This window comes from Pseudoliparis swirei, chromosome 18 (assembly GCF_029220125.1).
Source record: "Pseudoliparis swirei isolate HS2019 ecotype Mariana Trench chromosome 18, NWPU_hadal_v1, whole genome shotgun sequence".
Lineage (NCBI taxonomy): Eukaryota > Metazoa > Chordata > Actinopteri > Perciformes > Liparidae > Pseudoliparis > Pseudoliparis swirei.
The window spans coordinates 1,864,458-1,876,957 of NC_079405.1; the positions used below are offsets into that span (position 1 = coordinate 1,864,458).

Below are 12,500 nucleotides of genomic sequence, written 5' to 3' on the forward strand. Positions count from 1 at the left end.
GGATAGTTAATCTGTTTAATGTCTGTTTTCAATTATTAATGTTTTATTTAATTAAACAATCAATTAGTATTTGTACTTTATTGTATCTTGTATTTCCACTTTTTTATACTTCATACTTCTACTCCACTAAAGGGAAATATTTTACTCTTCTAAATTTATCCGACAGCTTCAGTAACTTTAAAACATTTATACTCTCTATATATATATTATATATATATATATTATATATTATATATACATACATATAAATTATATGTATATATTAGATATACATATAAAGACACATAGTGGTTTATATATACTAAAGTGTGTATCTGTAGATCTTGTTTGTATATTAGGTAGATTTGTATAGTTAATCTGTTTCATGTCTGTTTTCAATTATTAATTATTATTCATTATGAATGTTTTATTTAATTAATTCAACAATCAATTAGTATTTGTACTTTATTGTATTTTGTGTTTCCACTTTTTTATACTTCATACTTCTACTCCACAAAAAGTGAAATATTTTACTTTTCTACATTTATCCGACAGCTTCAGTAACTTTAAAACATTTATACTGTTAATACAAAAATATATACAACTAATAAATGATGCTTTATGTATTATATAAATAAAGTCATTAAATTGAGCTTCACTCCGACCAGGCGGATCAATAACTGATCAACATGAATAAATCAATATTGTATTAGTAGTTCTGCATGTTGTACTTTTACTGCAGTGAGATTTCAAAAGGACTTTGACATTTAATCCAGTATTTATACTCAGGTATAAGGACTTTGAGGTAAACCTCGGTTTTGTTTTGATAATATAAAGTCAAGTTCTTCAGAGACATCTTTAGTTCTCAGAGCGTCAATCAAACCGGAAGTTAGCGTCCCGTTAGCTAGCGAGCTACGACGCGTCCATTTGAACCTCAACAGCTGAACGTAAAAACACTTTGTTAAGAATCAGGAACAAGCTACCGTGTTGACGGTTTATAAGATCAGGTTTATAACCAGAGATTAAAACTAAATTCACTTCACAGTGTGTGACGTACTCAGCTGAGCACTGGTAGCATCGTTAGCCGCTAGTAGCCGTTAGCCTAGCACGCCGACCGAAACCGGAAGTGAACCGAGTTTCTGCCTCACGCGTCGCCGATACTCTTAAAGACCTCGGGCCGGTCGGGAGTACATAGAATAATATTAATATACTCAAAGATTTAAATATATTAATACAAGTTTTCCACAGCAGGAGAATTCTGTTGAACTTGGATGTTAAATCAGAAAGTGTTCCCCTTATGTTATTGATTGGCTCTATTTACTGCCTCCGTTTCTTCTTGGTTCGAACTGTGATGCGTTCATGTAACATTCAAATAGTTCGAAACCAGGAAACAAACATGTCTCTACGGTGAAGCTTGAATTACACCGTCGCCTCACTTCGTCGTAGAGGAACCTATTGTTTTTATTCTTATCCAACAGACGGATGTTTGTCTCCTAGTTAAATAAAAAGTAATAAAATAAACTATTTATTAAATCAAGATTATTATTATTTTGCATCAACAAACGTTGAGACATGTTTTATTTGCAACAGAAAATACACTTGAATCTAAAAAATTAATAAAATACAGGTTGTTGATACTTTTAAATTTCAACTTTTTTACTCTATAGCTCCTCGACAGCAGTGTGAATATTTATATTGTGTGTGTGTGTGTGTGCGTTTGCGTGACAGATACACACAAGTGTTACAGGTCTGTTTGTGTCTCTGCAGGTCAACAGGATGAAGCTCCACTGAGGTCCGTGGTGCGTTCACTGGTCGGTGAGCGGTGCGTTCACTGGTCGGTCTGCGGTGCGTTCAGGTCACAGGATGAGCTCCACCTTCTCTCCGTCGTCCTACCTGAGCTTCGGTGCGTCTCCCCCCGGTGGTCACCGTGAGGACCGCGGCGGCCCGCGGCTCTCCGGCACCGTGCCCTTCCTGCTGTACCCCTCCTCCCCCGTGGCCCCCGGGCTGCTGCCCTCCTACCTGGGCCCCTCCTACCTGGGCCCCTCCTACCTGGGCCCCTTCCACCACCACGGACACTTCAGCGTGTTCGAGTGCCCGCTGGAGCCGGCCTTCATCCAGAAGCGGAACGAGCGCGAGCGCCAGCGCGTGCGCTGCGTGAACCGGGGCTACGCCGCGCTGAGGGACCGCCTCCCGGGGCCCGGCGCCGACAAGAGGCTCAGCAAGGTGGAGACGCTCAGGGCCGCCATCAGGTACATCGCCTACCTGCAGGGCCTGGTGGAGGAGGAGCAGGAGGAGGAGCGGCTGAGGCCGGCTTCTTCTACTTCCTGTTTGACTTGAGGAGACGCCAGCAGAGACTAAGAGAGACCAGCAGAGACCAGCAGAGACCAGGAGAGACCAGCAGAGACCAGGAGACACCATGAGACACTAAGAGAGACCAGCAGAGACCAGGAGAGACCAGGAGACACCAGCAGAGACCAGGAGACACCAGCAGAGACCAGGAGACACCATGAGACACTAAGAGAGACCAGCAGAGACCAGGAGAGACCAGCAGAGACTAAGAGAGACCAGGAGACCAGCAGAGACCAGCAGAGACCAGCAGACACTAAGAGAGACCAGCAGACGCCAGGAGGACCGTGAGGAGTCTTTGGTTGCGTCTGATGAACTAAACACAGAAGAAACTTCTCTGGTCGTCATGACAACAGGAGTTAAATATACGGAATACTTTATCTTAACTTCTTCCAGAGCTTTCATCACGTGAGCCGATGGGACATCGAGTTATGTCAGGGTTTATGAAACAGAACAATAGATTTATTATTATATTGTGTTTCACTGTCAGAAAATTGTTTGGAAAAATGTCAAGAATTGCCATAAAAATCTTATTTTCCTTTTTTCACCAAGCAGCTTCAGTCCTGATCAAATGTAAATGTTCCATTTAATTATAAAAACATTTAAACTCTTTTGAAACATCAGTTTCTTTACATAATGGGGTTGGTTTATATGAAAAAGAACCATTAACGTAAAGTTAGAGGGATTCTGTTTGTTGATTATTATTATTAATCAATCGCTCCATAGAACAGCGTCAACGCCCCCAGTGGAGACCAGAGGAACTGCACGAGCCCAATCTGCTGGGAAACAGTAACAAACTACAACTAAGAGCCTGATAAAGTTTTGCCTGTAGGATGAAAAATTGTGATTTCAATGTATATTTCTGTCTGTATTTTGACAGCAGTTTCATATATAATTAGATTTTGGACCGAGGTGATACAGAGACAGAACTATACGTCACGAGTATTAAAAACAACATAATAAATATGTGAAAAGCGTAGAGCTTAGTAAAAGATGAACCTGGTGTGAGAACATGGGACACGCTGTGAGGCCTGCTGGTGGCGCTGTCGGCTGTGTCCCACAAGCAGCTGCAGGCGGCGAGTGAGCGGCTCCCCCTGCTGGACAAACTGCAGCACTACACCCGACACTCCTTTAGAAACGGGTCCGATTTGGTCATCGTGAAAATGTGGATATAAGGGAACAACAACAACAGAACCGAAAAACAAAGGACCAGTGTGTGATCATTAAATATTGATTTAATATTCGATCGGCCGTGTTCAGAGACACGCTGAAGCAGAACCAGTTACCACCAAACAATTAGAAAAATAAAACGCTTCTCTCTCTGACTAAACAACGATTCATCCGGTCGTTTCCGCCTCCTTTAAAAAGCTAAATAAAAATCTGATTATTCAAAGTTAGTCACAACATCAGCTGCCAGGAGACGACCCGGTTCCCCGTGTGGAGACGTTGTGTTACTGCGACACGGAGAACCTTCAGCAGAACCTTCAACAGACGTTTACTGCCGACTCGGCTTTAAATAAACTCAGAAAACACCCCGACGTCGCCTGAGAGTTAAAAATAAACATTTCTCTGTCGGTTTCAGGTCATGACTTTTAAAAAAAAGGTTTAAAAAGTTAAATAAAGTGTCATATAATAGATGTTAAAGTAAATCTAAACGCAGCTCCTGGAGGAACATGACCCACAGGCTAGTCCAACTATTGCAGTTATTAATGTTTTTCGGGGGGGTTGTCGGGCAGATACGGATCAATACTAGGAGTCACGTGTAGTTTTAAAAACAGTTACTGCGCCAGAATAAATATTGATATTCAAACGTGTCAGAACCCTCCAGGCGCCTCGTCTCTGCGCCTCCAGAACGCGCCGCAGATAGTTATATTTAAACCACGTTTACATCAGAGAGCAAATAAAAGATTAAATCCAGAAGTTAATCGTTATCGTCTCTCCATGAAGTCATTTAATGCTGTTGAATAGATTTTATAGTCACCGTGGCAGAACTTTAACATTTAGACCCATAAATTAATGTTTTAATTATAATAAACATCAATACTGCTGTGAAGGTCTTAAGCTCTGACCTTAAATGATGTTTCCCAGTTTAAAGCCGTTTTATTAATAAATTAACGCGTCGGCGCTGAGCGGGAAAGTAACTTCAACACCATCGATTCATGAATTGATGAACACTGTGCAGCGGTTATTGATTATGGGTGATCGGTGAGGGAGCGGTTCCTACGTTGAGATCAATTCATGCAAAAAGCTGCTTCTCACTCACACACACACTAACTCTTTGGCGTTAAAAGATCGAACTAGAAGCTCGTGAAAGAGGAGCGACCCTCAGAACCGGTTCCATCCGGTCGTGATCAATAACACGACGTAACACTCAGTAAACTCTCTGGACTCTGGGGACGTTTATCAATATTAATCTATCCAATAATCTGCTTTTTAAAATGTATTATTACATTTTATGGGTCTTTTTTTTTTGGAGGTGCGAATACTTTAAATTACTGACATTTAATCAGTTTGATGAAACTCTCTGAACACGAAGCCGACAGCATCAGAGCAGCAGCGGTGTTTAGAGGCTCCAGGAACTAGAATACATGGGGGGAGGGGCTAAAGGGGGGCGCCGTCCAATCAGGATACAGTGACGACGTCTCAACGGTGGAGGAGCCTTCAGATCTCAGTCTGTATTTCACTAAAGCGTCTTCAAGTCCAGAGAAACGAGGAGAAGGAGTCCGTCTGACCTCGTGACCTCTGAGTCTCACTGCTTCACAAGAGCAGCTCCTCATCTCCTCAATAGGACCCGCAAGGTCACCTTTAGGCCTCCAGGACGAAGAGGACAGAACGGTGGTCCTCAGGGGTCCTGGTGGTCCTCAGGGGTCCTGGTGGTCCTCAGGGGTCCTGGTGGTCCTCGTGGTCCTCAGGGGTCCTGGTGGTCCTCAGGGGTCTGGGCGAGGCGGCGCTGCACCAGCTGGCGGTGCTGAGGCTGCAGGCAGAAGGCGATGCTCTGCTCCACCTCCTGGCAGCGCCGCAGGAACCGGCAGCGGTCCCGGGCCAGCTCCTCCCACGGGCCACGCCGGTCCTCCTGGTCCTCCTCCTCGCCACAGCTGGCAAAGAACTCCTCCACGTCGTCACAGAAACGAACCTGAGGAGAAGAGGAGTCAGGGTTTAAATCTGACCTGGAATCAGATTGTCATTCATCATCAGGACTGAGGACTAAACCGTCTCTGAGCTTCAGTTCCAGTTACATGTTTGACCTCAAGTCACCGAGTAAAAAAAGACAGAGAGAGAGAGAGATAGACTGTTTCCTGTCATCCTATTAAAGGAAGAAATCTTCATGTTTCTTTTTGTTTGTTGGAAAACAGCTTTTTGTTTAAATCCCTTTAAGTTAATTGTAAATAAATAAACACGATGACGAGATGACTCTCCCTTCCTTCTACGTCTCAAATTCTCTTTGCTTCATATCTTTGGTAGACTTTTATTTTGGCGGGGACCGTTTGTTTGAAGACATTGTGTTTGAAGTGAAAATAAAAATCAATATTATAAATTAAAACATTATGGTGGAAGAAAACCAACTGACCTTCTTGGTGGTGCATCTCTGTGAGGAGGCGGAGGAGGTGGAGCAGGGTTCAGAGAAGCCGCTGTCCAGCCTCTCCTCCGCCTCCTCCTTCCTGTACTCTGGCGGAGACGCCGGTTTGGGGGGCGGGAGGCAAGATGGCGTCTGGGGGGCCTTCTTGGCCCTCGTCCTGGTCCGGGGCCCCGCCGGCTCCCTCGTCCTGAGCGGGGCCTGGAAGTTGAAGGGGCTGTAGGGGTCGGAGGAGCAGCTGAAGGAGCTCAGCAGGCGGAGGCTCTCCGCCTCGTCCGCCTCGCTGGCCGACGTGGAGTCGTCCCAGAAGTCGCTGCCGGACTGAGGGGGGGAGGCGGCGAGGGGGGGCGGGGCGAGCTCGGGGGAGGAGGCCGGGGTGGAGCGGGCGGAGGACGGCGGCGTGGCGGCGGGGACGGCCCTGGGCGTGGAGGTGTGCTGCCGGGCGGCGAAGCTGCGGGGGTCGTACGGCTCCGCCTCGGAGTCCTCTTCGCCGTCCTCTTCGTCGTCGGTGGAGTCGGTCCGGTCAGAGGAGCTCTCGCTGTCGAAGCCAGCATCGTCGTCATCATCGCTGGACCCCCCGTCTGATTGGCTGTCGTCGCTGCAGGGACATCCCATAATGAAGGCGATGGCTTTGTTTTGGCACTCGGGGTGAGTGAGCGCCCGTGGAGCCGCTTCCCGTTCTCCTTCTTCCTCCTCCTCCTCCTCCTCCTCCTTTCCTGACGTAGACTCTCCCTCCTCCGTCTCCGTCTCGACGGCGGGATCCATTTCGTCCCGCCGCTCGCTCGGGGGCTTCTCCGCGCCCAGGCGGCGCCCCTGGACGTGCTCCTCCTCCAGGCTGAAGTAGCCGTGGTCCTGATCCGGGGTCGCCGCCACGCTGCAGGCGGCTCCTGACCCGCTCAGGTGTCCCCCGATGCCGAGCCGGGGGTCCATGGTGACGGACCCCTCTGCGTTCTGGACTGTTTTAAGGCCTCCGCTGTCGGCCGGCTCCTCTGTGAGGTCCGTCGGTCCGGTGTTTTCTCCCAGCGTCCATCTCTGGACCAACAGATCCATTGTTCCGGCTGCTTTTGTTCCCGCCGCCGGTCGTTGAGGGTGAAGGCGGCCCCGCTGCGCCCAGGACACGCCCGACGGCAGCCCTTTCTGTGGGCTGTCCTCGCCCAGCCAGAAGCTGCCCCACCACGTCCGGCTTCTGCCCGCGGGGCCCTTCACCGGGGGCCCCGCCGGCTCCACCGTGGCCTTCATGTCCTGGACGGACACGGAGCTCACATGGCTGAAAAAGGTCCTGACGGACGACAGATATCCAATCTGGGTTTGCTGGCAGAGGTTCATGTCCAGATCTTCCGAGCTTCGAATCCCCATCTCCAGCAGAGAATCGGCGGTCAGCCACGGCAAGGTGCCGGCCCGAGGCTCCAGGAGGCCGGCAGCTCCGTCGGGCGGAAGCGGCATCATGTCGTCCAGCTGCCTCAACAACTCCCTCCCGTCGTCGACGAAGCTGTTCGTTAAGCCTCCTCCGATGACCCACCCGGCTCCTGCTCCAGCCCGGGTCTGGGTTTGCGGCCGCCCCGGGAGATATCGTTGCAGAAAGGCCATCGCGGGCCTGGAGAGCATTCCAATCCACGAGCTTTCCTGAGCGTCGAGCCCGGGTGAGGCGACCCCTCGCCCGGCCTGGGAGGACAAACTCTCGCCGTTGATATTTCTCAACATTTTTTTTTTCTTCACCTCAAAAAGTGCAAAAATATTAAATTATTATCCATGTATAATACAATTATTTTGTGTGAAATGTTGTTTTTTACTCCGACTAGCAGCTGGTGTGAACCCAGGGAATGACGTCCGTGACGGCGCCGCGGTCCGCGGCGTTCACGCCGCTCTGAGAGTGGTGGTTGGACTTCTTCCTGGTGGAGGACTTCGTAAAGACGGCGACGGAAAAACACACATCCGACGACAAAAGAGCCATTTTAATGTTAGTTTTAAAAAATCAGCTTTTAGAAGAAACCGACGGGGCTTTTCAACGGCGGTTAGCGGGGTAGCTCAGCGGAAGATGCTAACTAGCTTAGCGGCTAACTCTGGAGAAGCTAAGTAGCTCAACGGTTAGTTTCAACAGACGTTCAATGCGAAATATTCGATTAAACAACACGACAATTTGTTGGCTTCGGGTTTAGTTGTTGTATCTCCTTCCGGTGGTAATACTGTCCAGGTTTTCCCGAATAAAATGATGATATTATATCCTTATTTTAACCGCCGTGTCGCTTCCGTGTGTCGGTGAGAGATTTCATCAGAAAGTTCAGGGACCGTCGAGAACAGTCGTCCTTCCGAGGAATGCGAGAAGTTGCGCGCGCAGCCAGGGAGCGTCGCGGTGTTCCTGAGGTGGTGGTCAGCGCGTCACTGGCCCGACGTGCTTATAAATATAGATATTTCATCATTTGTAAATAATAATACATCATAAAATACATTAAAATACAGATATCAAACAAGCCACGGGCCCAAACACAGGAAAAATATACATAACAAAACAAAAAAAATAATAGAAATATAAAAAGGGGACAATCACAATGCCAAACTGTTATTGTGTGACACAAACATATCATATAACAAACACATATCATAATATAAATGTATGACACCCTTTCCTCACATGTTCTGACTTATATCTAAAGAATACAAAAATATATATGAAAAATTATAATGCTAAATATTTGTAAAAAACCTCCCCAATCACATTGAGGGATGTTCCCAAAGTACTGACAATGAAAATCTTAATATTTCTTCAATTTTTGAGAACATGCTTTGCAGGATTCGTCTTTAAGGAAACCTCTGTTATTTTTAATCAGATATGTGTTACGTAATGAGTCTGAGGTGCTGCCACGTGTTTATCAGCTGAGCCTCCTGCACAGAAGGCCCTTATCTGGGCTGTGGCTCCGCCCCCCTGCGCGAGCGGTCCACGTGCACGAAAAGTACTTCACATGAACAAACTGGAAGAAATTATAGCTTCTTTTTTCTTCTGATTTTGTAATTTGTAATGACCTGTGCAGGCGACACTCCATGCATCCATCTCCCAGGAGACATTAAACACATACAAAATAGGCGTTAGAAATTAAATAAATATATTTAGGTTTCCACCTGCTATTTGTCCAGTGTTTGTTTAAAAAATATATATATTTTTATGCTTAAAAAAAAAAAAATCTGTTTCAATTTATAAGAAACCAAAACACACTTATTTTCTTCTTTAGCTTTTAACCACATTTATTTACAACAATGTACAAATACTCAAGGACAAGTATTCTCAGCTAAATCTACTGAATGTATACTACTATTATGTTTTAATAGTCTAAAAGAAACAAAAGTGGGGAGGGAGGAGGGAAGGAAGGAGGAAGGAGACAAAGGGAGCGATAAGGGAGAAAGAAATTATGAAGCAGGAGGGGAGAGGATAGAAGGGAGCAGGAGAGGGATTAAAGAAGAGGAGGTAGGAAGGGAAGGAGAGGGGGAAAGAGAGGCAGGAAAAGAGCGGAGGAAGACATGGAGAGAATGAGGAAAAAAGTCTCAATTTTTAAAAAAATGAATAAATGAAATGAAAAAATGAACCTGTATTGAATTTTTATTTTTTTAATTCAAGTTTATTTTGTAGTGCAAATAATACAAAACATGTTCAGAATAAAATTTATCCACATTAATATGAAGAGCTTCTACAATCCGGCTAAATGCTGCAGTGGATGAAACCCTCGTCACATTTTAATCTGTACAAAGATTAAAGATCAGAGATCAGAGATCAGTTCACTGTGAATTTACATTCTGCTCCTGTATCCTCAGTGTGTCGCCACCTCCAGCTTCATCATCATCATCTTCATCATTAGAGCAGATCTACGGAATTTGCTCCGCGACTCTTTGAATATTGACTTTTGAACAGAGTTTTAAAAAATAACGATATTTTTGAAGAAAAAAATTCACTTGAAAATCATAAAGTATCTTTCATGTTTACGCCGCCTGGAATTTAATGTTTTTTTTATGTATATTCATAATTAATCAGCAGTTTATTTTTCTGGATTTAACATTTAATCGTCTTGGTTGATAAAATTGTGAAAAATTTCTCCTCGTGACTTTAAAAGGTTTTTCTCCAAAGATACTCAACTGAATATGATTTTTTTTTTATCCTTACATTTGAGAAGCTTAAATCAGAATTTATTTCCGCCACTTAAACAAATAACGTCCACTTGATCACATGATCCAATACGCGTGATCAATACAGGGAGTATGCTGCCGATCGGGTCCGTTTTGAAGAACTACAGGAGAGCGTGAGGGTCAAAAATAGAAAGATAAAGGACGAGCATCACCAGGAACGTGACGTCATCATCAAGTTAGGTTGAGACAACAGAAGCGCGTGATTGGTGCTCTCAAGAGTAAAAGGAGGTCAAACAAACGGCGTAGAATATTAATTCAGTGGAAGTTTTACTCGACACCCATGGGACAGATTCATATCTCAGAGGAGGCGGGGCTTAATTCACCTTGAGTCAGAAGGTTAAAGGTCAGCGCATTAAAACAAACTCAAAATCCCAATTTAATGTTCACTGCAGACGGATTATCACAAGTCTAGAGGCCCGCCCTAAAAACAACGGCAGAAATACAAAATGACAGGATTAGAAAAGAAAAAGGAATGTGGAAGCGTCTCTGGAGCGTCAAACGTTGAGGCTGAAGCTCATGAACACGACGTTTACACTCCTCTACGACTGGAGCGGCTCGTGGTGCTTCTAGTTTTTATTTTTAGGACGATAAAAGCTGCCAAACAAAAACTAAAATCGTTAAAAAAAGTCCCGGAAAAGCAAAACAAAATGTCTGCCGATAATTTATTTAGTATTTTAATCCCTTTCTGCAGAAAGATGGAAATCAAACAGCCGGAATTACCCAACATGCACCTGTGTGTGTTCATGTGTCTGTGTGTGTCTGTGTGTGTACATGTGTGTGTGTTCATGTGTGTGAGTGTCTGGGTCTGTGTGTGTCTGTGTGTGTACATGTGTGTGTGTGTTCATGTGTGTGTTCATTGTGTTTATTTATTGAAATTTAAATCACGTCTAAATCATCTCTCGCAAAACCAGATAATTAATTAATTAATTAATTAATTAATTTCAGACGCACTAATTATTCGTTGGTGCACGTTAAAGTTGAAGCTTTAAATCTATTTCCCGGGAGTCAGAAAATGTCTCATGATCAACGGAGGAAACAGGACGTTGGGTTTTGCACACGGCACCAGCGTCTCACCGGCTAACAGAACTGCGTCAACAACGAGCGAGTTAGCTTCACTTTATAAATCTCATTGGAGGATATTTAAATGTTTTTAAAAAAAGGACCCGAAAGTAAATCTAATGGTTATTTTCAGAAAAAGTTCCAAACGTCCTAAAGTGATGAAGTTAAACTCCCACAGGGCTTTTACTTTGAAAGGACTTTCCTTTGTTCTTCTTCCTCCTGAGGAGAACCGCTTCTCTTCTTCTTCTCTCCCCTTTTCCACTGCAGTCAGTGGGCGGAGTCAGTGGGCGGAGTCAGTGGGCGGAGTCAGAGCCGGCGGCGCCCAGCTGGTGCCAGTCCACCCAGTGCTGGCCCGGGACCAGCCTCCGGAGGGGGATCCGGGTCTCGCCCAGGACCGTGTTGTCCCAGAAGGCCCCGTCGCCCAGGACCCGCAGGTGGATCACCCTCTGGTCCAGGTCCCCCCGGGGGATCCGCTCGTACACCAGCTGGAGGGTCGGGGCACAACGGTGATCAACAACAACAACAACAACGACGAGTATTGTGACCTTTACACTGAAGGGTCAGTGTTTCTACTTCCTGTCGGGGTACCATCTCGTTGTAGGTCGGGTTGCAGGTGCGCCGCGCCGCCTTCGTCTTCCTCTTGCTCGTCTTCTGGGGGTCCGGCAGCAGGTAGAGCTTCACGTAGGGGTCAGGGTCTGTCCCGTCCTGCAGGGGCTGCTACACACACACACACACACACACACACACACATTGGCACACAGACAAGAAAATGAATTTTAAAAAAGCTAATTTAAACCATTGAGTCTTAACTGTGTGACATGTTACCCAGCAACACATCAGAGTACACACACACAGACAGATACACACACACAGACACACACAGACACACACACTCACCAGGCCTCGTATGTGCATCACCATGATGAACAGCTTGTCGTTCTTGTAGGAGATCGACAGTTTGACCTCGCCGAGCTCTCTGCCCGCCGCAGGAGTCCAGAGCAGCTCTGCAACACACACAGTACACACAGTACACACATTATACACACAGTACACACACTATATACACATTATACACACAGTACACACACAGTACACACAGTACACACACAGTACACACATTATACACACAGTACACACATTATACACAGTACACACATTATACACAGTAAACACAGTACACACATTATACACACAGTACACACATTATACACACAGTACACATACAGTACACACATTATACACACAGTACACACAGTACACACATTATACACACAGTACACACAGTACACACACATTATACACATTATACACACATAATACACACAGTACACACATTACACACAGTACACACACATAATACACACAGTACACA

The 12,500-nt window shown here is 45.6% G+C and overlaps 3 protein-coding genes across 3 annotated transcripts in view; 1 reads left to right on the plus strand and 2 right to left on the minus strand.

Moving 5' to 3' along the window:
• LOC130208846 (achaete-scute homolog 5-like) overlaps positions 1–3,937 on the plus strand; it is a 4,585-nt gene extending 648 nt beyond the window's left edge. Inside the window, exon 2 of the mRNA XM_056438202.1 lies at positions 1,747–3,937. Coding sequence (XP_056294177.1) covers positions 1,843–2,316 — 474 coding nt within the window. The 5' untranslated portion in view covers positions 1,747–1,842 and the 3' untranslated portion in view covers positions 2,317–3,937. The remainder of the gene's footprint in view (positions 1–1,746) is intronic.
• On the minus strand, positions 3,543–8,164 carry LOC130208845 (protein phosphatase 1 regulatory subunit 15B-like). The gene is made up of 2 exons (XM_056438201.1): positions 5,894–8,164; positions 3,543–5,458 (listed from the first exon to the last, which is right to left on the minus strand). The coding sequence occupies exons 1-2, from the start codon at positions 7,598–7,600 to the stop codon at positions 5,234–5,236; spliced, it is 1,932 nt and encodes a 643-aa protein (XP_056294176.1). The 5' UTR covers positions 7,601–8,164; the 3' UTR covers positions 3,543–5,233.
• A 1,316-nt stretch (positions 8,165–9,480) lies between these two features.
• pik3c2b (phosphatidylinositol-4-phosphate 3-kinase, catalytic subunit type 2 beta) overlaps positions 9,481–12,500 on the minus strand; it is a 31,281-nt gene continuing 28,261 nt past the window's right edge. The window contains exons 31-33 of the mRNA XM_056436632.1: positions 12,026–12,132; positions 11,717–11,845; positions 9,481–11,613 (exon numbers count right to left, since the gene is read on the minus strand). Coding sequence (XP_056292607.1) covers positions 11,422–11,613; positions 11,717–11,845; positions 12,026–12,132 — 428 coding nt within the window. The 3' untranslated portion in view covers positions 9,481–11,421. The remainder of the gene's footprint in view (positions 11,614–11,716; positions 11,846–12,025; positions 12,133–12,500) is intronic.

Excerpts from the sequence above, each read along its gene's own strand:
- LOC130208845 (XM_056438201.1), bottom strand. The coding sequence starts at position 7,600 with ATGTTGAGAAATATCAACGGCGAGAGTTTGTCCTCCCAGGCCGGGCGA. Across the intron at positions 5,459-5,893 it reads AGAGATGCACCACCAAGAAG|GTTCGTTTCTGTGACGACGT; the intron begins GTCAGTTGGTTT and ends TCTTCTCCTCAG.